General features: G+C 36.8%; 1 protein-coding gene across 9 annotated transcripts; it reads right to left on the reverse strand.

The window, feature by feature from the left end:
• Window positions 1-309: 309 nt before the first annotated feature.
• LOC148863595 (uncharacterized) lies at window positions 310-19,292 on the reverse strand. 9 transcript variants are annotated; one of them, XR_016110021.1, is made up of 17 exons: window positions 18,783-19,292; window positions 16,884-18,211; window positions 16,622-16,794; window positions 16,226-16,443; window positions 15,938-16,006; window positions 10,840-10,912; window positions 10,519-10,675; window positions 10,127-10,418; window positions 9,935-10,049; window positions 9,644-9,807; window positions 8,755-8,829; window positions 8,187-8,617; window positions 7,777-7,841; window positions 7,351-7,401; window positions 1,220-1,295; window positions 962-1,064; window positions 432-613 (listed from the first exon to the last, which is right to left on the reverse strand). XR_016110021.1 is itself a non-coding variant. In XM_088978592.1 (12 exons), the coding sequence occupies exons 1-12, from the start codon at window positions 19,179-19,181 to the stop codon at window positions 8,429-8,431; spliced, it is 3,252 nt and encodes a 1,083-aa protein (XP_088834718.1). In that variant the 5' UTR covers window positions 19,182-19,292; the 3' UTR covers window positions 8,113-8,428. The 9 variants fall into 9 exon arrangements, 1 of the variants encoding a protein (XP_088834718.1); XR_016110018.1 differs by having other exon boundaries at window positions 310-613; window positions 962-1,295; XR_016110020.1 differs by having other exon boundaries at window positions 310-613; window positions 962-1,295; window positions 7,756-7,841.
• Window positions 19,293-26,723: the final 7,431 nt, after the last annotated feature.

Here is a 26,723-nt window from a genome sequence, read left to right on the forward strand (position 1 = left end):
CGGTTTTGAAAACCATGGTTTTAACGATGCCATCAAAATGGTGCTCAAGTGAGTGGTCAGTTGACTAACTTATGACCATTTAACTGGATTGGATATTTAACAGTCTCAAGGAATTTATAGACTATTGGGACTAGCTTTCTTTCCTGTTTTTGCTGTGTGTGCATGAGAATGAGAAAAGAATCATATCAATATCAGATGGTTTTTTTTTTTTTCGCTTCATGGGGCTACACAACAGGTGGTAACCCATCCCCTTTCCCTTAACCCCCCAACCCTGGTGTCAGATGGTTTTTTATCCATTTCATTTCTAGCTTTATTTATTATATAAAAGACATGTTTGGGAGTATTTATATTAAAAATAAGTGTTTAAAAACATAACCGTCACAGGGAGTATTTATACACAACAGGGAATTTGTCCTCAATTTTCTTTCAAATAAGTGTTTGGTGGTCAGAACATAACCGTCACCCGCAAAAATATCCCACAGCCCAAAGAGCCGCAACGTAATGCCGTAACTCTCACTGACTCTCTGTGTATATATATATATATATATATATATATGAGTTCAGAGCTTCTCCTCCTCCACTCCTATAAATCCACTGTTGTTTCATGAGCCTCCTGTCATCAAGATAGAGAAAGCTTATCTGAATGGAGAACACGCTTCTCTGTAAACACTGTACACGCTATTGATTACTGCGGGAAAGAGTTATTGTTGATAACTGAAGACTAAACAACGAGAACGGCTTCAGTCAGCACAAGGCCCCTTTGAACACCGTTCAAACAATCTTTACAGCCTTGCATCGGGAATATCTGTGTACTTCTTTTCTTTATTTCACAGGGAGATATCCTCCATGCAAGGCTATAATGGTTGTTCGAATGGACTTTGAACTGATTGAATCCAATTTCCTAAACAACAGCAGGAAAGTGTACATGTTATTTTTGGGTAGTTTAGTCATGGTGTGAAACCTTAAATAGAGCATGCACCGAATTCAGATGAGCCAAACGCGCTGAACAGCCAAAGTTTTCAGCTAAACCTTGCTCGCATGTCACATATGCTTCTCTGTAAACACTGTACACGGTCTTTCACATTCATTACACGCTCTAATGACTATGCAACAGTGATAAGCCAGCAGTCGCAACTTTAGCCGGAGACACAAAAGAAGCCACCCGTAAAACAAACCAGAGAAAAGAACTGCCAATTTCGTGGTTCCTCAATTGTGTTACCTTCGAACTGGGATCATTACAAAGAGGAATACGATTTGGGTTCGGATGATCCCTCACTGTGCGGTACAAGTTGAACCTATGTTCCAAAGAGCAAAGGAAATAAACACTCAGTGGAGAAGAAACTCTACATTTTTACATTCTAAGGGTACAAATGTAATTATAAAAATTAAACGGGAACAGTTTTGATAAAAAAAAATTGAAAAAGTGATTGTCGTTTAAGCATTTAAAAAAGCTGAAAATTTAGGCTTAAAAAATAAACCTCTATTTTTAAAATAAGCACTTATTTCCCAAACACCAATAAGTATTTAATGGTGTGGTCCAGAGTAGGGAAGCAAAGGTGAAAGTGCAAAAATAAAATAAGCACTTAATTTTAACTCCAAGCAGTGCTTCATGGTTCATAGGTGAAAGGTTGATGGCACCTTGTTTATACAAGAGGATTTCAAACAGTAATGCTGGTTGAAAATCAAAAGGTTCATGACACCTTGAGCACCGGATTAGGGAAGCAAAGCATTTGACAAATGAGTTGCAAGTAGAAATCAGACTCTTCAGTCTGCTAACTCCATTGCTGGTTCACATTTGGTGAGCACTTGGGTGCTTTTTCTTTTTCTTTTTATCAGTGAGCATTTGGGTGCTCAAGTCATTAAGAAATTATGAAGGTGACGACGTACAAGGAATGACATTTAATGAAAAAGAGTGAAAATAACACTTCTTATATGGAATGGCTTAAAAGTAAAAACATGGACAGCTGGGGCAAAATTCCGACTAGAAGCTTGAGAGCCATTCAAGTGGCTGAAGTACCACACCCTTGAACTCATGTTTTTTCACCACTGTTTTCTAGCTTTATATGCCTCAAAATTCCTCAATACCGAAAAGCTGTTAAGGGGATAGCCCTTGTAGATGGTTACCATGTTCGCATTGCATATATTCTTATTGATTTGAGGGCATCTCTACAGTCTTAAAAGAACTGCTTTTGAACCCAAGGCATGAGGCGATGCGCACCCATGGGCGTGCGCTTTTAATGTGCCTTTTTAAAGCAAGGAGCAAAAATGCAAAAAAAAATAGAGCTAAAAGTTCAAAAAAACTAAAAATGTAAAACATTATATTAATTAAAAATATAAACCTAATTTTAAAATAAATGCTTTAAAAATATGTTATCTAAAATTAAAATACATATACATAACATACAAAACATATTTAAAATGAAAATTTAAAAATAAAATTAAGCATAATATATAAAACATATTTAAGCACTCTTAATCTTTGTATCTTCTTTCCCTATTGCATTACTTCAATAGCTAATGTGATGTTAAACATTATGAATTCTTGATTCTACAAGACCAAGCCCTGTGAGTCAAGCCAAAACAAGTTCATATCAAAGTCTCAAATTCTTAATCCTTCTAAAAAGGATTTTATAATTTAATTTATTTTTTTAAAATATCTTTTACTAGTATTAATGAATGACACTATTTGGACATGTTGGGGCTTGCATCAAGGGGCTTGGTCAGGACCCAGGGGCTTTGCCCAACTGTCTGACATCAAAAAAATGAACAGAAGAAAAAATGCACAAATTTTCAAACATGTACACCTGAACTTTAAGTGCATAGAAATGTTATGCCTGGACCTTGCCTGTGCACCTAAAAATGCCTTAATAAATCATTGATACAACTAATATTTCATATTAAGGTGGCATTTGTCAACTCTGAAGTCAAGATATTATTTTCCAGGTCTGGTCTAAAAAGTGGTAGATTCCATGCCTTTTCAGATGTTCAAAATATAAGAGCATTTATGTTAGGGTGTTCTTCTAACGTCTAACAATTGCCTATTTTGTTATTATTTTGGCCCTAGAAACAGGAGGGTGCTCTTCCTCGTCTGTTTCTTCATCGAACCTGGACCTGAATCACCCAAGTAACTGAAACAACTTCGTCCTCCTATGGCAAATGGAGATACCCAAACCACCTCTCTTCTTCACCCTTGCACTGTGGCCATCAACACTGACCTAGTGGCGGTAACCCCCCCCCCCGCCCTCTCTGTCTCTCCCCCCATTTTCCTACTCATTATTCTTCTATCTCCCTTCCTTAGACTCCTTCTCAGATGACAATATTCAGTAGAACCATCATACCTCTTCAACCTCCTAACGTTACAGAACACCACCATCACTGTCGATGCCCATAGTTCTCACTGAAGAAGACGCGAAGTAGATGGTAATGGCAGAAGGTGGTGTTTTCTTTAGGGCTTGAATTGGTTTTAAAAGGGGCAACGCATGTCATTTCAAAAACCTTTAGTGGTCTTTAGGGCTTTGGCTAGGCATTGAAAATCATCTAACCACATTGAGTGATCGGGCCATGTCTTACCATTTCAGACCTATTTTATCTTATTAAAGTTTATGTTCAGACCTAAGCGCAAATGTATCACATGTCTAAAAAGCAAGATTTTTAAACATTGGACATCTGAGAAGTGTTATCAAACACCAGTTAAAGTCCTCAACAACTAGAATACATCATGGAGGGCCAAGTGTCAATCCTAGATGAAGTCCTGTTATAATTAAAACTCTGACATCTGACCTCAAGTGTGTAGATAGTGTTTTGCATAATCATGATATCTAAAAGAGTTAAGGTGCCTCAGAGTCAAAACTAAACCCGAATGCATAACCCCCCATTTTTTGAATCATAAACTTAATTTCATCCTTGATGGCTTATGTATCAACCTTTATTAGTATTCTCACCATCCTAATAAAGCCAAATATCACATAGAACAACTCATGTGGAACGTAGGTCACCCTGTATGCTTATCTTAAGTCACCACTGTTGTTTATGGACGACTTTTTATTGTTGAAGGAAAAAAATACAAATTAAAGATGTTTTTCCCAATCGAATTTCTCAATAACCACGCAACTAGGCGATTGCATGATTTCTATTGAACTAAAATTCAAGACCTTTGCATGCCCCTTCTAATGGAAGACAAATTAATGAAGTTACAGCTTTTTCTTTTGATAAGTGAATTTTATTAGAATCAGTAAAATATCAATACAATCGGCCTGGGGAGAGGTGAGAGATTCACCTCAACCAGCAGCAAAATAGACAGGAAGCAATTACAGCTTTCAATGACAAATATAGTGCTATGAGCTCAACAAAGTGAACACAACCACCACCTTGACAGCCATTAAATTTAAAGAGATAGAAGGAAGTAATTGTGAAAGAAGAGAGATAAAGGAGTGCCACTATCTCCATTTGTGTGATTAAGCAAATGCGGTGCATTTCATTCATTCACAGCAAGGATAAATAAAAGACACACAAGGAACTTGATACAAGAGGGAAAAAAACAAGAAAAAAATAAAAGAAAAGTAATAATATGCATTCACAGGAAGTGTCAATCCATGAAAGATTTAATAACAGAGCTTCTCTCAATCATTGAGGATTTAAGTGAAAAACTGAAAATGCAGTTTCTGTTACTCTACAAATCAATAGAACCATTAAGTATCTTTTTTTTTTTTTTGGATCAACTGTTGACTCATTGAGTATCTTTCCAATCACCACCACCACCATTGAAAGCATCATCTAAATCTTATCCAAATTATATGGTCAACCACATGAATCCTGAGCTCTTAAATCATTTCTCACTTTCAGGAAATAGATTTCGAGCCGCCAAGGCAAGACTAGGCGAAAGAGTGGGGCAGGGGGGCACCTTGTCACATAGGTGTCACCTCGGCGATGTTTTTTATTTTTTATTTTTTTGAATAAAATCTATGGATTCCAGGGTAATTCCCTAGCTTCAGCATGCAGCATCCATCTTTCACCATTACTTGTCTATAATCTTCATAAAAAACGTATAAACATCATTTAAAACATAGAAAATCAACATATTCATGAGAATAATGAAAGAAAGAAAAGAAATTTCAGAAAAAAGAGGGGCTCAGCCTCTTTTTTTGTCCTAGGACAATTTTTTGAGTTCTTCCTTGCTTATCAGTTCAGGTTTTGTAGTCTTCAAGTGTTCCAAGACAATATACATGTTGATTGAACCCTAACAAATAAGAAAAATAATAAAAAAAGAAGGGAAAATCTATGATGCCGGAAAGGTATGATAACAGAAGAGCTTTGACCAATCAACCCCTCCCCCAATGAATTTTGATGAATACCACCTGGTTGGTTACCACTTTTGTGATACCAGTTGGTTGGTTATACAAGTTTTTTGGGTATCATGTCTTTCCAGTATCATAGTAAAACCCTAAAAAGAAACTAGTATTTTAACTCAAAACCAAAAAATTTAGTTTAATAATGTCTGTTTTGTTATTATAACCTCACAAGGTTAAGAATATAAAAGTATCCAAGAACACTAAAAAAATATCTTGGCAATTAAAAGAGGTGACCCTCCATGAGCACCTTATCACCTAGGAGTCCCCTTAACAACTACCATTTCCTTTTTGGTCTGCTCCTATCCCTTCTAGCCCATTCAATTTGCAATAGATCGCTTCTTGCTACAGGTGCTGTAGATGATTTTCTATGCACATGACCACACCATCTTAGTCTAGTTGTTCTCATTTTATCACCTATTGGAGTTACTCTTAAGTTCCTTCAAATGACTTCATTTTTTACCCTATCCTATCTAGCTTTTCCTCTCATCCATCTCAGCATATGCATTTCTGGTACACACATATTTTGCACATTTTGTATCTCAACTGCCTAACACTCTGCCCCCTACAGCATTGCTGGCCACAACCATATCATTCCAATCAAAAGAATTAAAAAAACCAGACATCACTTTAGTCCCACCAGTTTCATGGTTTAGAAGTGAACCGTTGAATTACTGCTTGGATAAACATTAACTTGTGTATGAACATGGAAAAATATCTATCAAACTCAAAAAGGGTTTTTCATAATCCACCTCATGGAGGAATATTGAGGAGTTTCTGGTTATTGCCTTGTATACCCAGTCTATGTATGTCGGGCCGGGCATCCGGTCTTAAATGAAATTAAATTCTTTTAAACCTAAAATTTGAATATAAACTTATATTTACAATCATAAAAAATATATAAAGAAAGCATCCATTTGTAGCTCATATTAACATTCTATATTCTTCTCAAAGAACAGTTTAATCTTCCCAATCAGAAGAGAAGAATAATATAACCCGATGTCAATTGGTGTTATAGTGCAATACTGCATAAACACAATATAGCACAAAAGGAAACCTGAACCCACCATTCGCCATGTAGCCCAGTTAGATGGTATTATAATAGAGTCATTCAACAAATCGTGATTCACATTTTACCATCTGACAAAGTTGTGAACTATGTTCAAAAAAGTTGTTGATTTCTAAAATTGTGTTAAGGCTATTACGACATCAGTTAACTGAACTTTCCTCTTTTTATCACAACATAATCCCTAATGCACCACCATATACCCAAGGATGAAAGGGATCCACTAACAAGAACAGCCTCTTCAACAGACGGATCATTGATCAGATGATACATCTATATACTGCAAAATTAATTTACAAACAACAAATTAAGTTTATATAAGATATGTTACTAGAGTAGGCAAGTACTGGCGCTCGACAAAAGCACATAAAAGAACTATAAAAAAATGAGAAAAGCATCAAGGCTAGCATATGCAAGCACATCAAATTGCAATCTGTTATAGCAAACATGGCCCCACTCTTATTCTATATAATATCAGGCTAGTATAGCCCTAAACTGAGAAATCAAGCAACCAAGATATCTGGAACTCAAACCACAGGCAGGTTTTTTTGATAAGTTAATACAGAAACGGTTTTCCTAAGCAATAAAACCCTTCCATTAAGAGAAAAACAAAAGATGGGCACACACAAGGGGGAATTGACAATTACCATCAGACTGAGAGAATTTACTAAAAGAAAATAGAGAACAGAAAACTCTAAAGAACAAGTGCATATGGCACTTACCATCAGAAAGAAACCATAACTTGAACCACATTAAGGTGGGCAGTTCACAATGTAGATGAGAAGTAGAATACTTACAGGCAAATCCAGATAACTTAGCAACCATAAGTTCACTATTGCTGTCACTGTACCTTATTAATAAAAATGGTGAAACAAAAGAAATGGAAAAGCACAGAACATGTTAATGAACATTATTCAAAAACTAGGGGAAAACACTTACCAAACTACAGTTCACCACAGCAGTGCAACCGATCATCTCCAGTGCAAAAGCCTCCAGAATGATCAAAGGATAGATCAGATGTAATGGGGTTTTATGAAAATATAGAGGGTAAATAGAAGAAACATTCAAAATATGTGGTGTAACTATCTTGAAGTGTGTGTATATATATATACTTGATAGATAGACTGATAAAGTATATATCTTGATATACTGTGGATTACTAACCTCTATTTTTATATTTAGCCATGAAAGAAATGGGGTAAAGATTTTGCTGGCCACATAAATACGGACCATTTGATTTTTAGTACCATTTTGAAGTTGAATTAAAGTTTTACAACAGCTCAAAGCAACAACTTTACAGTTACAATTATGTCATTTAGTTTCAATTGTGTGACAGTAAGCTACCTAATAAACAAACCAGGATACCTTCTTTCTGGTTGCCTTCTAAGCATCTAAAGCACTGAATCGTTGCCTCAGCACTGGAAGAAACCCTGAATGAAAAATATAATTAGACTCTCCAGAATCAAATTCACATGGATAAGTGAAACACAAAGTGCAGCAAAAAGTAACCAAAAAAATGAAATATCCAAGTTTCTAGTAACAGTCCCCTGAATAGAGAAGGAAGCTAGCTATCAAAAACACATTTTTTTTACAACCACAGAGAATTTAACTACTTTTATTCTTAGGAATTTTCAAATGCATCTCTCCACAAGGCTGCAGGGAACTATAAAGTTCAAAAGAAAATTTAAAGGGGAGAATAAATGTCACAAATCTTCACAAAGCCATTATCAAGAATGATTACAAGAGATGAAAACGCCTTCGGCGAGTTATCTTACAATAGACTGAAAATATCCCACTGAAAGAACTGCCAAGAAGGATGGTCTCCAGACCAAACATCTTCATTTTATCTTTTTCGCACTTCATCCATGCAATAACTCTCTGATAAATGCTCTTGGTCCAACACAGAGAAGATAAAAAGACAGGGAAATGCCCAATGATTAGTGATCTATAAAAGTGAGACCAATAACATCTATCTAGCTTAACATCATTTCTGGAGTCAGAAAATCAGCATCTTTGTTCACTTGCCAATGATGAATGGATGACTCAATGCTTGAGATACTGTCATTCTCTTTTCTGGGTCCAATATAAATATCCTTTCTAGAAGATCCTTGAAATTTGCCGACATCTTTGGATCCTCACCAAGGGAACTTGTAATCAAGGAACCAATATCTTTTGGCTTAATATTGAGAAAAAGCCTCTTTACCATCTGCAAAAACAAATTAGAAAACTTGTTCAAATTTACAGAAAACAAAGTCAACATAAAGGTGAACTGACATTTTACAGTTGTTAAATCCAAAATCAACAATAAATTGGCAACTGCATTTCCAAAAAGAAAATACTCACCTTCTTTGTAACAGGATCTTCTTCTGTGGCATGGAAATTCAAATCCTGGTCAAAATGCTGATCAGTAAATGCACCCTGTGATAAGAGAGGAAAAAATAGAAGTAGGATCAGCAAAAGCTCAACAGGGCTACAGTCCAATATTTGAAGCAACAATATTGCAAATTGCCAACTTTAAGATGTGTTTGTTCTGCCTTCATTCTAACTTCTGAAATGAGGTGCATTTTATCTTACCAAATAATAAAATCCATATTTTGATGTTGATGACAAAAAAATAAGACACAAAAGGTCTAGATAAATTATTGCATGGCATTGATGTCATATGGAAGGCAGCTAAAGTCAATTACTCAAAACTTGCTACATAATAACGAATCAATTAAAACAACACAAACTAACCCGAAAAAGAGCAAAAGTAGGGGTTCAAATTGATCGGATCATGACCTAATCTGAGCTCGGATCCTATTTGGTCGAATTTGGATCGCCCCTGTTCAGATCTTCGGATTGGATTAGGATCACCCCTCCTATCCGATCCGATATGTATTATATATTTATAAATATAAATATATATAATACGTATATATGTTATTTATTTATAAATATATTTTTATAAATTTGTTATGTTATTTATTTTTTTATAAAAAACATGTATATATGATGAAAATAAGTAAAAAAAAACTTGTATTTTTTGTTTTTACTTTATTTAAATTAGTATAATTTATTTTTCTTTTAATAATTTATTAATTAAAAAACAAGTTGGAATGGATCAGATCCGAAGATTCGACTTACCAATAGGATTCGAATTCAAACCAAATCCTATCATATCCGATCAGATCTTTGAATCGGATCGGATCCGACATGAACAATGTTGGATCGAATTCAAACCAAACCTAACCTTGCGCAGCATCTTCTTAGGAAAAGGGCCCTTTAATTCCATATGGAGGCGAAGCATGTCATTGTTCGATGGACCAGGAAAAAGTACCTTCCCTGAATAAAGTTCATATAAACAGCAACCAACTGACCAAATATCCATTGGATGATCATATGGCAAACCAAGAACTGGAGCAACATGATACAAATCCACATGTTAAAAACCCAAGCAATGTTAGGACTCCACATACTTCAAGTAAGAAGAATTATTCCAACAATCAAAACAACTTTCTAATGACTCAATCAAAAGTCTTACTTATTTCAGGGGCACGATAAAAGCGGCTGACTAAGTATGGTGTAATCTCATTTTCACCAGCAAACATGGCATTGCCAAAATCACAAAGCTTCAACACATTTTTTGCTTCATTCACCTATATAATCAGCAATGATAAAATGGTAAGAAATTATACAAGAAAGCATCTGAATTGTGACAAAAAAGATAACTTACCAGCATGTTATCTGGCTTTATGTCACAATGCAAAACACCACAGTTTCTCAGATGCTTCACCGCAATAAAAAGCTGCTTTGCATATGCCCTCACAGCAGTCAGTTTAAGTCCAATATTACGGCCAAACTTCTTAAGAACTTCACGTAGATTCATATGAAGAGATTCAAAAACTAAACAAAAATGATTCCGGTACTTGAAACTTGAGAGAAAACGAACACAATGCCTCTTGTCCTCAGGATCTGCACCAGCTAGCTTCTTCAATATGACAAGTTCTTCCATGCCTGCCTTGTACCTGTAAGGTAGGCAATAGTAAATTTTTCAAATGATTGTGAAATCCAATAATTTATGACAAATGGAACCAATATCCATGGGAGAAAAACAAGTTTACAGACATTGTCTCATTATTGCGTATGATTTTGATGGCCACTTCTTCTGGATCACCCTTCCCAGCCTTGAGATCTTTCACACGAACTACAGTAGAAAAAACACCTTTTCCATGAGCAGCAGTAACTTCATACCTACCATCAAGAATTTCTCCAAATCGGTAACCTGTACAGAAAGGATGAAATCCAGGACCACAAGATTATGCAAAACAAGCATGGAAAAATGAAGAGAACCATCAAAAATCAAATTAGAAGCCTGGGCCATAAAAATTCAGCCACCTACATCTGCTGAAGAAAAACAAAGGAAAGAAAGAAATTGATCAGACTTACTGTAGTATCCCTCCGCATCATCCCAGTTGTCATGAAGGCCGCTCCTTTCAATCTGTAAACCATCTCCCTTCCCCTGCAAAAGCCAAAAAATTGAAAATCAGCTAATACAGGAAGAGAGACAAGGTACAACCTCCGGAATCACATGAGAAAAAAAAATAGAATTGAGAATTACTGGCAACACAATCAGCCCACTTCCACATCAATTGTACATTTTAATGTGGAAAAAAAACAAAGCATCCACTTTCAAAAGGCGCATGCCTGGGCTGAGGTGCAAGGTGTACCAGCCCTTTGAGGCAAGGTGCAAGGCACTTTTTGGTGTATTTTAGGAATGGTGGCTGGCTCGGGGCTCCAGCCCCAGACCCCTAACCAATCCCTTTGAGGCAAGCCCAAACAAGTCCATGTCAAGGTCTTAAATTTCTAATCCCTAAAAAATGATTTTATAATTTAATCTTTTAAAAATAACTTTTATTGGGATTAATGAATGAACAACATTAGCAAAATGTTTATGTTATTCATTTTACTAATAATTCTCATTCATTTTGCTTGCTCACCGAAGCTTTGAGAACCCCCTTTTTGGCATTTTGCTAATGTTGTTCATCCATTCATCCCAATAAAAGATATTTTTAAAAGATAATTAAAATTATAAATCATTTTTTTAGGGATTAAGAATTTCAAGGCCCTAGCACGAACTTGTTTGAGCTTGCTTTGAGGAGCCTGTTATAACGGCGGCTTGTAGAATTAGGAATGAAAGATATAAATCATGTTAACCCTAGATCAGAAGTTTTTTGGAAACAGTGGTGGAGAGATTTACGAAGAAATTGGCTATGTGGAAGAGAAAATACTTATCCATTGGTGGAAGGATAACTTTAATTAGAGCAACATTAGCGAACCTCCCAGTTTATTTCTTGTCCACTTTTAGAGTCCTGGTGAGGGTAGCAAGAGAGTTAGAGAAACAAATGAGGGACTTTCTCTGGGAGCTCGGGGATGAAAATAGAGACCATCTAGTAAAGTGGGAACAAGTTTGCAAGACAAAAGAAGAGGGAGGTTTAGGGTTGGGGAATTTAATTCACAAGAATGCTTCGCTGCTAGGAAAATGGCTTTGGAGGTTTCCTTTGGAAAGAACAGGCTATGGCACAAGGTTATTGAAAGCATTCATGGGCTAAGAAATAATGGTTGGGATGCAAAGGTCGCTCCGACATCAACCCCGAACTCTCCTTGGAAAGCAATTCAAGAGGTATATCCAACTTTTCTTAACTTCATTAGATATGATGTGGGTTGTGGTTCCAGGTCTGTTCTGGGAAGTCCTTTAGTGGGGTGACTCTCCTTTTTGTTCTCTTTTCCCCGATCTTTACTTGATTTCTGACTATAAGAAGAGACCTATCTCAAGTTTCATCACCTTTTCTCAATCCGGTGTGAGTTGGGACTTTGGGTTTAAGAGAGGTCTAAGGGATTGTGAATGTGAAAGCTTATTAAGCCTTTTTGATAACCTCAAATCAGCTTTTCTAGTCCAATCTTTGGAGGACACTAGAGTCTGGTCCACTTCTTCCAATGGCTCTTTTTTCTGTGCTGCATTCTTTAACTCCCTTGTGCATTCTTCTAGGGGGAAGAGGATTTCCCGGTGAAAGAGATTTGGAGTAAGCCCATTCCACCCAAAGTTCAAACTCATTGCTAGAAGATGTTCCTTGGAAAGGTGAACACCTGTGATATGCTTCAAAAGAGGATACCTCATTTGTGCCTCTCCGCTCATGTGTGCTTTCTTTGTTTTGTGAATGGTGAATCCCTCTCTCACTTACTGATCCACTGTCCTTATGTGCTTTTTGTTTGGAAGTCTATTTGCTCTCTGTTTGGTTGCAGGTGGAGCTCCCCACAAACAGTGATTTAAAAGGTGCGCCTAGGTGCATAGGCGAGGCACATTTTGGGGTATGCGCCTCGCCCAGGTCCTAGGCACACCCCTTTCAAAAGGCGTGCGCCTGATGTGACTTGTGCCTCAGCCCAGGCATGTGCCTATTTAAAATTTTGCGCTTTTTGTTTTTTTTAGTCTAATGACTGGGCCGGGGGCTCCGCCCCTGGACCCCCGACCACACTCCTCGAGGCAAGCCTGAACGAGTCTATGTTAGGGTCTAAAATTCTTATTCCTCACATAATAAGAATTTCAGACCCTAACATAGACTTGTTCGGGCTTGCCTCAAGGGGCGTGCTACAAAGGCGACTCATAGAGTAAAAAATGCAATATGTATTACATCATATTAACTACTTGAAGCAATGCAATTAAGTAAAAAAAGAGATTGTGGGTTTTACATGCTTGAAAATGCTTTATATGTTTGCTTTTATTTTTTAAATTTTCATTTGAATACACTTTACATGTTATGTTTATGTATTTTAATTTTAGATAATAGGTTTTTTATATTTTTATTAACATCATATTTAATATTTTTTTCAATTTTCTGACTTTTTTATTTTTTAGCTTCTTTTTGTAATTTTGCGCCTTTCTTAAAAAGGCGCGCGCCTCGCCTTGTGTGTTGCGCCTCAGGCGCAAATTGGTCCTTGTGCTTTTAAAACACTGCCCACAGGATGTAGTGAGCCTCTTCAATCCAAACTTCCTAAGGCAGCCGACAAAGAGGGGAAGAACAATGTGGAAATCAACGAGGGCAGCTGTGTCATGGACGATTTGGGAGGAAAGGAGTGCAAGAATATTCAATGGCAAATGCAGACCAAAGGAAGAGTTGGTGGAAGCTGTAAAGATAAAAGTTGCTCATTGGATAACAACACTCGTGCTGTTCCAAAGCTTCTCTGTGGCTGATATCCTGTGGGCTTGGAAAGAAGTGGCATGTTCAACTAAGAGGAAAGAAAAGATGGTGATGAAATGGAAACCCCCTGTGCAAATAAGTTAAAGTTGAACTTTGATGGCAGTTCCATAGGGAATCCGGGATTGGCAGGTATAGGGGGTGGGTTCAGAGACTCAACAAACAAAGTTCTGGCTATGTATTCAGGACCTATAGGGGCAGGTGACTCCATAAAGGCTGAGCTTCATGCGCTTTTGCAGGGATTAGAACTTGCCAAACAAGCAGATTTTAAAAATTTGGAGGTTGAAGGAGATTTAAAACTGGCGATTTCTTGGTTCAGTTTCAGAGGTAACGCTCCTTGATTTATAGACATTCCTTGCGAGAGATTGAAAGTTTAGCAAGGGAGCTTTAGGACTGCAAATGGGATGGCTGACTCGCTAGCAAAACAAGGAGTGTACAGACAAGATCTATTCTGGGCAGTTCCGTAATTCTTTTTGATTGTTGTGTTTTGTGTTCTCCTGCTGGCTGTAATCTTTTTTTTTTCATTTTAATAAAATTTATCCTTCTTTACTGATAAAAAAAATTAAAGGAATTAAAAGCTTGGCATCCTTGAATATGTTTTCTATGCTATTTTTTATTTTATTTTTGCATTTTTTTACTTTGGATATGTTTTATATGTTATGTTTATGTGTTTAAATTTGAGCTAATAGTTTTTTAAACATTAAGTTTAAAATTAAAGTTTGAACGCTGGAATGCTCATGCATGTCCATTTCTATTTATCTAATTGGAGTTGACAGCATGAATTGCATCTGTCCATTTCTATTTATCTAAAACAAGATCTTCCATTAAACAATCAGCAATCAAATCATTCAGGTAAACCACACCCAGGACCTTGTTTGATCAGAGCTGTCAATGGGTGGGGTATAGTCCAGGACAGTGTGGACCCAGTCCCAAACCAATAAGGAAACTATGTAGACCCAGCTCCAAACCAGAACATATAGGGTTCATAATACCATATCCAGAACCAAACTGATCATTAATCATGTTTATCAGGTCTGACCCAATAAGACCCGATTATATTTGGCATACATAATTATCTGTAGTATAATAACTTTAAACTTCATTTTTGATAATCTAACCTAAAAAATCCTATCAGAATGTATGAGAGCAGCCATCTTGTGCAGAATTTGGGGAGAAATGCAAAGATGCTTGAAGACATAGAGAAAGACATCAACACCTTCATTGATATCCTAACAGTGAGAGTAGTGCATTGGGCATTGGCTTGTGAGGAATTTAAAAGAGTATACATTGATGGCATGATAAGACATTGACAAACAATTGAGGACTTTCGGCTGAGAGTTCCTAATAGCCAGGCACAATGGGAGGCTTCAGAAGAAGGAAATTAGAGCTAAATCTTGATGGTTGCACCCTCGGAAACTCAGGAATGGAAAGCATTGGTAGATCAGTAAGAGATCATCTTGACAATATACTGCTCAGATATTCAGGGCCAATCAGAATCAGCAACTCAAGGCTGAGATAATGGCATTATTATTTATTATAACGACTGAAGCTTGTAACCTTACAAGGATAGAAGAAAGATATTCTAATAGGAGGAGATTGCCAAGTCATTCTAAGCTGGATTTGATGTGAGGAAATTCCCTGGACATATTATCTGAAATATACATCATCTGGCACACACTCTGCATAGCTCATTCAGATGGGTTCCAAAATCAGCAAGTGCACAGGCAGACACATTAGCATAGTCAGGGATAACCAGGAAAGCTTAGTGTGGGGATTAGCAGATTTGAGACTCTAAGTGTACTTCTTTGTTCTATGTAACTCAAATGCTACTGTTTGTAATTATCCACCGTTTAGTTTCTTTTGCTTATCAGAAAAGACAGTAAATAGTTAATAAAACATGCAAATTTTACTTTTTAGAGATGAAAATTACAACTATAAGAACACCATGACAGTTCCACCATAACCTTATAACCAGCAACTTCCATGAAACAAGTCCATTTCAATGGTACATTCATTGGTATCACTTTGGCATAGTCAAGTCATCTGCTCAATCTTGTCAACGATGGGTACACATTAAAAAAGGTAATAATAAAGTCCCTGCCCCAACCTACATGGGCATTGAAAAGCTAGGATAAGAAGGCTACAACAGTTGTAGTTCGTTCTAAAGGGGCATGTGGAAAAGAGCAACTACAAGTAAAATTAAAAAGAAAAGCTATGTTATGATATTACTTTAGATACAAAAGCTGCAATAAAAACAGTAAAATCAAAAAGGGAAGAGAAGACTTGGTAATTACCTGCTTACGAATTCCAGCAGGTGACTCACCAAAAATATCGTCACAGAACATATCATCTGATCTCTCACTCTGCACAGATTGATAAAACAGTTACATGTGTAGGTGCAGCATTAGAAGCTGAAGGCAAATAGTTTTCTCAATTGATATACAAGACAAAATATATAGAGAATGAACTAAATAAAAGGAGGAAGCAGCAGAGTCATGCTTAACAAACTTCAGGATGGAAGCCCAAAAAATAATGAATGTAGGGGGTCATATATATGTATACATGGGGTGTGATTAACAAACCTTTGGGGAACCATCTCCCAGTACCACAGCACCAGAAGTCCTCTTATGAGCCAAAATTCCATTTTGCAGTGGTGAATTTCCAACAGAAAATGACACATCAACTGCACAGGAATCTGAATTTTCGTTCACACTTTCAACAGCTTCAGGGAGTACATTAACAGCAGTTTTTGGAGGGGGTGGCTTTTCTGATGGCTTCTCAACATTGAGATAATCCTCCTCTGGTTCAAAGGGTAGTATAAGTGCAAAAGAAAGTAGATCAGAATCATAAAAAACAAGTGAACAGAGAAAAACATGAGGGCGGACAGACAGAAAGAGATTAAAGCATCAAGGAGACGCCAATTCTGAGTTTCAAATACAATTTTCCTAAGGTAAACTTGGATATTATTTAAAAGATACCTTTACCCAAGCTCTCAGAATGAGATAGAACCTGTTGTTGTAATTGCTGCTGTTTATACTTTTCTAAAATGACTTGTCTTCTTTTTCTGCTCTCCTTAATTCTGTCAAGATCTTCCTCTTCCTGGTCTACAAGTTGCAATGCAATCTTATCTTCATAATCTTCTTCTTCATCTCTAGAACACAGAAATATGTAAATGAAGTCAAATACAATTCAACCTAAGAAACTTGAAACAATTAAATGATTATGTTTAAGAACCCCAACCTTTGTAATTTCTGTTCATGTCCCTCGCAATCACCATTCATGAAATTAGATACCTTTGGTGCAATTTTTGTTCTTACTCTATCCCGCTGTTCCAATTCATCATATTTTGAATGCCTGGACTCCTTGTACATCTCTTGGTCATGATAGTCATCTTCATGTCCATCATAATTATGCCTGCTGGGTCTGTCACACCGGGTCTCCCTACCTCTGCCTTTTTCTCTATCCCTATTTCTAGTCTTCTCCTTATCCCTTTCCCTATCTCTTTCCATACTCCTATCCCAGTCTGGATCCCTTTTTCCAGCTCTATCTCTCTCCTTAACCCTATTCCTATCTTTGTTTCTTGTCTCTCTACTGCCATGCCTATTATCTTGCCCACTGTATCTTCTGTAACTGCTACTCTGCTGCTCCCTGTCCTTCACCCAGTATCTACTACTATGTCTGTCCTCACTACAGTATCTAACCACTCTTTCATGATCAGAATCAGTTTTACTCTTCTCTTGCAACATGCTATAGGATGGGGATCTTCTCTCTCTAGAACGACCATGAGACCTTGAACTGTCCCTAGTATGGACCTTTTTGTGGAACCAATCATTAGATAGAAAGATTGATCTTATTTTATGCCCTGCATCAATTCTGTCAGCGTCATTCAATTCCAAAGATCTCTCTGATTTGTGTCTTATTGAATCACGCCATTCAGTCTCCCCACAGAAATCAGTTTTAGCCCCTTGATCATCTATTTTTCTTTTCTTGCTTGAATCCACATATTCTCTAGTGATTGGAGATCTTGACCTATTATGCCTTTTTGACACATTTTCCTGAACATTCCTGCAACCCTTCTCCTTTCCAGTTTCTTTGGGACAGGATATAGGCTCTGCATGAGGTCTTTCATCCTCTCCATGAAATTTGTGATTAAAATTCCCATTATCATGGTTCAGCATGTCATCTCTGGAGGACAAGCAACTATGTCTCCCTTCTCCCTTCTCTCTGGATTTGAAGGCTTCATACTCAGAACTTAACCCATCAATTTCTGCCTCTCCATGGTTTCTCTGATAAAAAACCAGACATTCAGTCCTTGAATTTCCAAGAATATCAACCTTGGAAAGTGTGCTCTTAACATCTTTCCTGTCAGAGCATTCATGAAGCTGGTACTCAACATTGTCTCTCCTATCCCCAACCAAAACCGAAACAGTATTATGAACCTTGTAATCTTTGGAGGCCTTTGAACTTTGAGCATTATCTTCTATACTATTCTCTGTCAGCATATTATGATTTAGCTCAAGCTCTTCCTGATATTTACCGGAACTGAAGTCCCATTCACCAAATCTCTCCTAAAGCAGAAAAAAATAAACAGCATTAACAGAAAATGTTTAATCTTATAAACAAGCAAAATTCTATGGATAGCTTCTACAGTTCAATATAAGCACATAAAAGTCTAAGGATAGCTCCTATATTTCAAAATAAAATTAATAAAAAAGGGAACAGATCTTAAAAACTCGTTATACACCATCAATCTTCGGGAAATGCCTATAGAAACTTCGCCTGAAAAAATGTGTAACGCAGTACTTGAATTTGGTTAACTGGCGATTAATTTACGACCAATAGCAATAAGAGAACATGGTAACAGACAAACTTCTAAAACTGAAACCAATTTTAGGGAACAGAGAAAAAAGAAAAAAGATAGGTTCTTAGGAATTGCCTTTTAGTGACAAAGGAAAAAAGCAAACAAAGGTTCTAACGAATTTTGCAATAAAACCCTGAAAAGGGCTTCAAAGTCCCAACAATATCAAAGTAAATTGAAACGAAGTCAACAGGTAATAGTATGTAACAAAACCAGACTTTGGATTTTAGAACCGAACTTAGAAAGGAAAACGAGATGAACAAAAGGGAATCTGCACTTACCGAATCACGACCTCGATTATCCGATCTGTCAGCGACTTCTTCTGGCTCAATCTCGCCGGACTCAATATCAGAGTCTGTTTTCTTCTTTACTATTGCAACATCGCCAATTTGATAACCTTCCTCTACTTCTTCGAGAATCTCTCCTTCTTCCTTTTCGTCATCTGGACATGAATTAGAGGCTGGGACAATAGCAATAGGCCAAGTGAAGTCGCCTTCTTCATGTTTGCTGTTATTGTCACTTTTGTTGCAGCAATGACGACGGTGATGACGATGATGACTGCCGCCGCTACTGCTGTGGTGGTGTCGGTGGCTGTGCTTCCGGCGCTTCGAGACCCCTTCAGTTCCTTCGTCGGGAGATCTTCGATGCCTCTTCAGAGTCTCCGCTTCGTCTCCCGCCATGGAATTAATTTAGGGTTAGGGTTGACCGGTATATGGCTGCCGAAAGGAAGAAGATACAGGAACAGAATTGAGGACTTCAGGTAAGACTGCGGGTTACGTGGGTCCGTTCTCGAGAGAAGCACAAGCGGTAGGCTCAAAGGTGAAACTTGGGTGGGTTGGGCCGGGCTTGGGGCCAACCCAGGCCCAACCTTAAGTCTATGTTTGGTTTGAAGGAAAAAGTAGGGAAAGATAGGGAAAATTATACAAGGTTTGTAAATGTTTCTCCACCTTTCTCTTCCTTTTCCTATTTTTTCCTTCAAACCAAACACAGCCTAAATGTAAAACATAGGGACCAAGCTTGGACCGTCAAGCACGACTAGTAAGCTTGAGCCCAATCCGTCCAAAGCCCACATCTTTTGGGCCTATATTTAATAATTTTGGGGTCGTAAAAGTCAGTTAATTAAGGTGGTGTTTGATAAGTCTTTCAGCACAGTTTTTGGGGCTTTGACAAGTTCAAATGACCGAAAATCTATATTTTTCTGTTTGCTAACCAAAAGTCTGAAAGATGAGAAGGTGTGTGTGCAAAAAGACCTGAAAAGACCAAAAGCACTGAATTTTGGGAATGCTTCAAATGAAGTTTTGGTCTTTCCATGTGATATATAACAAGGTTTTAAAAATCAAGCTAAAAATGGAACCGTTGTGGCCATCAGCTTCCAAGTCAGCAGTTTGATTGTCTAGGTCAAACAGTTTAGGCGGTTTGGATTATTAGGGCAAATATTGTTTATATGTTAACTTTTGTTACTCTTTTAAACTTTTAGTCTTTTATGAGAAAGATAGATTACATTTTCGACTGAGAAAGAAAGAAAGAAAAGAAATAAGGGAAGGAGAGTAAGTGGGGAAAAAAAGGAAATGAGAGAGAAAAAGGAAGCAAGGAAGGAGGAGGAGGAGGATCCAGTGTTCACCAACAAATGGCGATGGCAACGGCAATGGCGGTAACAACAAAATTGCAACGGCAACAAAAACATAGATCTCATATCTAAGATCCGATTCCTCTCCAACCTCAATCTTGTTTTATCTTCTTCTTCTTCTCTCACTCTCTATGTGATATAGTGACCTCAAATCTAAGATCGTTATTGTCTTGGTTCCTTTCTAATCTCCTCTACATCTTTATTAAACCACGAGCAATTGATCGGGTTGATGGTTTGACCACCCAAGTCAGCGGTTCTCTAACCAAGTCAATAGATTTCGGCCCAAGAAAGGGTTAAGAGTGAAGTGGAACCAATTACTTGGACGATTTTTGGATCGAATGGTCTGATTTTCCAAGCCAATGGTGGTTCAAAAAATTGATATATAGCCTTTGAACGTGTTTTTAAAATTCCAGTATAATAAGCCACTTACCCTAAGGTCTTTGTTTTTAAAGACAATACTCCAAAAGCTCAATATATCTTTTGGCTATTTGGGCTGCTAGAAGATCTTTCTAAAAAAACTTCCCAAACAACACCAAATTTAAATAATTGAAGGTTGTTTAGATAGATGAGTAAATGTTCAAATACTCTGGAATGAGTATTTTTGCATTACGTTTGTAATTTATACCATATGTTTAAGCGGGGTGCTTTAACTTGAGCTTGACTCGCTTGAGTTTTCTAGTCCAAGTCGAGCTCAAAGCCCAAAAATCTGAGACCTAAGCTTGGGAAAAGTTCAGGTTAGGTTAAGCCATTAAGGGTTCAATTTGGGAGTATTGGGGGTGAGGATTTGTTAAAATTCATATGAGGCCAATTAGAAGGACATACCTAATGTTGAATAAATTACTTAACTACTTAAGTTAGGTATCCAATTTGCACCCGTAGGATAAGTCCACCCAATAATCAACAATGCATTTCACACCAGCAAAACTAAAATCAAAGTTAGGGTTCTAGGGTACCTTTTCTTTTGATGGCAAACCTAACAGATATGAGCTTTCAGGCATTTGATATGCTAAATCGCACTTGAAAAAACTCAACACCTCACCTTCTATGCTATTCAAACTCTCTAGTTCATTCCCTTTAGATTTCTTCTATTTCTTCTGGGCTATTTCAACACTATCCTCTAAACCCTCCACCCTCTCCCTCCAAAATAAAATAAAATAAAATAAAAATTGTCTCTATAAAGAAGGCAATTGTCGGATAGTTTTCCACATACATCAACAGTCGATTATCATTTCTAAAGAAAGAAGTACAGTTTTCTTGTTTCCATAAAGAACTATCGATCTTATGATCAACAATGCATTTAACACCATCAAAACTAAAGTCAATGTTAGGGTTCTAGGGTACCTTTTCTTAGTGGAGAACCTAATAGATATGAGCTTATGGGCATTTGATATTCTAGATTGCACTTGAAGAAACTCAACACCACACCTTCTATGCCATTTGAACTCTCTAGCTTAGTCCCTTTGGATTTCTTCTATTTCTTCTAGGCCATTTCGACACCATCCTTTAAACCCTGCACCATCTCCCTTTTTGATTTGCTATTTCCAAGAGAGAAAGAGCTCAAGCAATCTCCAGTAAAGTGATTAGGTAGATTCGGTTTATTTGAGACAATTTGACTCCCCAAACCTAGATCCACAACCTAAATTGACTAGTCTTCTATTAACCTTGCCCCTATTTCTTTTCCAAATGTAATCTCATTCTTGGACGATGCATCAAAATCGTCTTCAAACTGATTTCTAGACCTAGAAGTTTGTCCACCTTCCTTGTACATCAAACCATCCACCTCACTACCTACTTTTGGTAATGCTTGGAGTGTAAGGTTAGTTTTTCCCTTTCTGATATAGCTCGAGCATAGGCCCGACTGCTCCTCGCTGCTAGTATAGATAGGAAAGGTAAAGCTTGTTGGAAAGGATTTACCATCTCTGAATGACCACCTCTCCCCTTTCTTGAAAGTTGATCTCCACCAGGAAAAGGACACTGACGATAGGATCACATTGAAATTCTGAGTACCTCTCTCATTTCCGGCCAACAGAGGTTCATCTCCATTTCCATCTCTTTCCTGGAATAGTTTTCTCTTTGCAGGCATTCTCACTAAATTGAGATTCAAAATTTCCCTTGATTGTTCACTTGCATTCTCTCTCCAATTGTTTTCAGATTATCTTTGAAGCCCATCTTTTATGTTTCCAGTTGGATGCAACTCACAAGTTGGCTTGTCACTATTGTCCTCACTCTGAGTTCTAGAATTTGAGTTCTTCTGCCACTTTTCTTTTTTGCTTGCGTTCACATATCTATCTTCCTCGTTCCCAACTTCAGCCCTCAACCAAGGACCGTAGCCCGATGGAACCACCGAACCTTCCATCCTCTATTTTTCAAGATGCCTTGCCAGACTTTCCATCGATTTCTCCTTATTCCATCCATCTTTAAAATTTCTTTCCAAATGGTGAATTAACCACATTGAAAGTAGTATAAAGGGAGGTTTTTGTACTAGAACGAAAACCACCCTTCCCTTCCATCTTCTAGTGTACCTTTAGATCCCAAAACCAAAGGTTTCCTCAAATCATCCTTAACCCGAAACCTTAATCCCTTATTCCATTTTGATTTTTTTCTTTTTTTTTCCTTGTCTTCCTCAAGCTTGATGTCAATAATCTCCATAGCATTTTGGCCAAGCAGGTTCCCAGACTCCTTTGTTTTGTAAGCTATAGGAGCATTTAAAATCCTCACCCATATATCCATTGAGAAGTAGAGGATAGTCTTTAATCGTCTAAGGCTCCTCTCTCGACACTTTCTTCACATCCTTCTCTCTGGAAAAGGAAATCCACAGCAAGTTGTCACTTGCTCTTTCTATCTTCATTTCTCCCTTTATCCACCACCACATGTTTCTAAGTTGGTCCATCACTCCAGAGACATTCATAGGCTTGTTGGATAACACCTTTGCATAAAGATCACATTTCCTCTCTACACTCTTTGTTAAGATCTTCTTCACTTCTCGGTTCTTCTCTTCATCATTTTCCATTTTCTTGCCTCTACAGCACTAGACGCAGAAGATAAAGACTCTAACAAAACCTGAAATTAATCCAACTCTCTCCCTCCGAGCACCAACTCTCTCACACAAAGCGGCTAAAAGAGTTTGGGGTAGACTAAAAAGGACATGAGTTTGTAGTATTTTTGAACATTTTTATTTGCACTTTACATATTTATATTTGCATACTATTCCCAAATGGAGTCTAAGGTCTTGGACTAAACAACAAGTAGTCAATGGAACGAGCTTGGAATGCTTATGCATTTGGCTCAAATCGACATGACCCGATCTAAAGCCACCACAACCCAAACCCAGCTCATGACTCATGACCCTGTATGCAAGCAGGTTACATGGGTTGTTTGAATCATGGGTAAAATTAGTGTAGAGGTAGAAATGAGGGGACCAATCCTACCATATTCACAATTCGGGTTCATTTTTTTTAGTGTTTTTACCAACTTTAGGATTTGGAGAACCACAAATGCAAACAATATCTAGGTGTTCAAAGTATTGTAATATGCAAAAACTTGTGTTTGGCACAACTCAAAAGGTAATAGTCTTTTTTTTTTTTGCTTTCCTCCTAACTCTTAACATTTGGTGTATCAATTAAGATGTCATTAACCTAGAATGCCAAAAGATGTAATGAGTTTTGAGGTCTCATCTTTAAAGATCTAGGCCCTTTGGTAAGTATCCTAGTCTATCATCATGATCTACAAAATTGTTAAATGAAAGATTTTAGCTTTAGTTGCAAAAAGGCAGGAAGCTTCATTTGAAGCTAGATTTTTGGCTTTCTTAATCTTCCATGAGCTTTTTAGGGCATAGGTCTCCCTAACTTCCTATCTTTTAGTGCGAAATAGAATAGACCAAATTTTAATATTTAAAGCTTTAAAAAAGTCCAAAAACCACACAAAAAGACTTGCCAAACACCTCATTGTTATCTACTACCAGTGTTGGGGGCTTCAAGGGATGGGCTATCCCCATTTGTATAGTAGCCCCATGAAGTAAAACAAAACTTAGGTTTTGATCCTTTTATATATTTCCCATTTTCTACTTTCTTACAAGATTTGAAGTATTGATACACTAAGGCCATGTTTGGGAGTGCTTATGTTAAAAAATAAGTGCTTAAAAGCAAGTGCTTATTCGAATAAGCACTTATTTGCATTTGACACCCAACTTTTTCAAGTGCACTTATTTCATATTGGATGTTTGGTAGTCTTTTTCTCCAATAAGCACTTAAACAAGCATTTGTGACTACTTTGTCCTTCATTTTTTTTTCAAATTTTTAAACAAAAGTACTTTTATACACTTTTTTGAAAGCACTTTTATGAAAGTGCAATTATAAAGTTTAACTAAGGATAATTTTATAAGTGGTATTTTATAATTCAACTAGGGATTATTTTGGAAGAAAAATATTGAATAAGTGTTTATTGTATAAGCACTTAAAAAGCTAAAAATTTGGGCTTAAAAATTAAGCCCTTACTTTTAAAGTAAGCACTTATTTCAGGCTTATTTCCCAAGCACCAATAAGTGCTTAATGGTAGAGTCTCGGCCCAAATAAGAACATATTTTTAAGCACTCCCAAACATGGCCTAATGCACACAAATGTGTATTGGGCATTTTGGGTGACCAATGCTCTTTTGTTTTTTTTGGTTTATATTTTACATGGGGCCTTGTGACATTTATATTTAACGACTAAAAACATTAAAATTTTCAAACCCTTAAAAATTTGCATTTCGGTGATCTTTGAGGATGATACCTGGTATATCATATCAATACTTAAATCCTCGATGATAGAGTATAGTAAGGCCCCCCTTCTAATATCTTTAAATTTTCTTTATTTATTCACATGAACCATGTAGCCCCTTAAACACCACAAAACGAAAAAAAAGGACCGGCATTAATGGCATTATATGCTGGGCCTTGGCCCTCTAAAATAGTTACAGTCAGTCATAGCAACTGGGCTTGGGCTGCCCGCCCCAAGTTGCTTCCCAGTTCCCCCATGATATAAAGCAACATTTGGAAATATCCTCCTCAATGAGAATACTCTTTTGCCAAAAAAAAGCAACAATTGAAAATTTGCAATCGCATAAAGGTAAAATTTCACTTAGAAATTTTGATGTTTGACAATAAAATAAAGGGTATCAACAAGGGAGCTTTTCACTAATCTCCTTTATGCTTACAGCGTTATCCAGACTTAAAAAAAAAAGTACTTGTCGCCATAAAAGCGTCTGAGGACTTGATTAAAAAATTCCAGTAGACAGAGTCATAGAACTCTTTCGTTTTGGCATATTCAAATACAAACGCCTGTCAACAGAGCATCAAGCATATAATTTGATGCCTCGTGATATGCTTTACTCTATCAAAAGTACTTATATTCCGACCGCAAAACATAACCAAAGCAAACTCAACGGCAGCAGAGGATTTGGGGCTTCTCCGGCCAAGCAAAGGGCTAACGATTTATATATCTTTTGTGAATAAGAATTTAACAAAATGAACTAGGTGTCAGTTAGAAAAAGGGTTTAATAAGTTGGTTTGGTTCAATAATACAATTCGAGCAAACTGATAAAGTTGGTCGTAGTAGAATGAGAAAAAACAAGGTCACATGTATAAGCTCTTCCAACCAATTTTAAGAGATTTGGTGTTTTATTGCTTGGATCTAAGGCTGTGTTCGGTTGCAATGTAAATAAATTTGCACTGATGCAAAATCATGGCAATGCAAATGATTTGAGTATAAATTCTGATCTATTTTTGTTTCAAATTTTAGTTTATTTTGTTTGACTATAATACAAATAAAGTAAATTAAAATATGAAGAATAATAAAATAAAACCTAAAACAAAATTAAACAAGATTTTACAATTTTTTCATTTGCGCTCTCATGCATTTGTACTAGTGCAAATGGGGTTGCTCATAAGTTAGCTTGTTAGTGTAGTATCTGTTTTCTTTGTTTTTCTTCTTTTTTTCCCCCTTTGGTTTAGGTGCCTTTGGTCTGCTGTAGTAGTTTCTGGCTTTCTGCTTCTTTCTGTGTTGTCTGTCTGTTTGTTTTTATTGTATGTTGGCTTCTCTTATTTCTGTTTGTTGAATGAAACAATTACTTTCAAGAGATTCTCTATTAACATGATCTCCTAGCACCCTTGGCTTCTCATGCTTGGCTTAATAAGTGTTGTATTTTATCATGATTCATCTAATTAACCTATGACAAGTTGACTACTATTCATAATACAAACAAGCCATTTCACAATCCTAACAAACTAAGGATCTGTTTGGTTTGCAATCGGAATTAGAATCAGAATCCTGAAATTGAAATTGGTATGGCCTATTCCCCACACCTATTTAGTTCATACAAGAATTGGAATTGAATTCCTATTGATGTTATTTAGTTCATTTAGAAGTTGAAATCAAAATTAAATGAGATTTCAATTTTGCCCCTGATAAAAACTTCAACTTTTGACTTATTATTGTTTTTTAATAGATATATAATTTCACACTCAATTCACATATAAAGAGTTAAAAGAGAATATACAACAAAAAAAATGAAGAAAGAGCACAAAATAAGATAAATAATACAAAAAAAAAAATACAAA

The sequence above is a fragment of the Nelumbo lutea genome, chromosome 3 (genome assembly GCF_056320005.1).
Source record: "Nelumbo lutea isolate HS-2025 chromosome 3, American lotus-T2T, whole genome shotgun sequence".
Lineage (NCBI taxonomy): Eukaryota > Viridiplantae > Streptophyta > Magnoliopsida > Proteales > Nelumbonaceae > Nelumbo > Nelumbo lutea.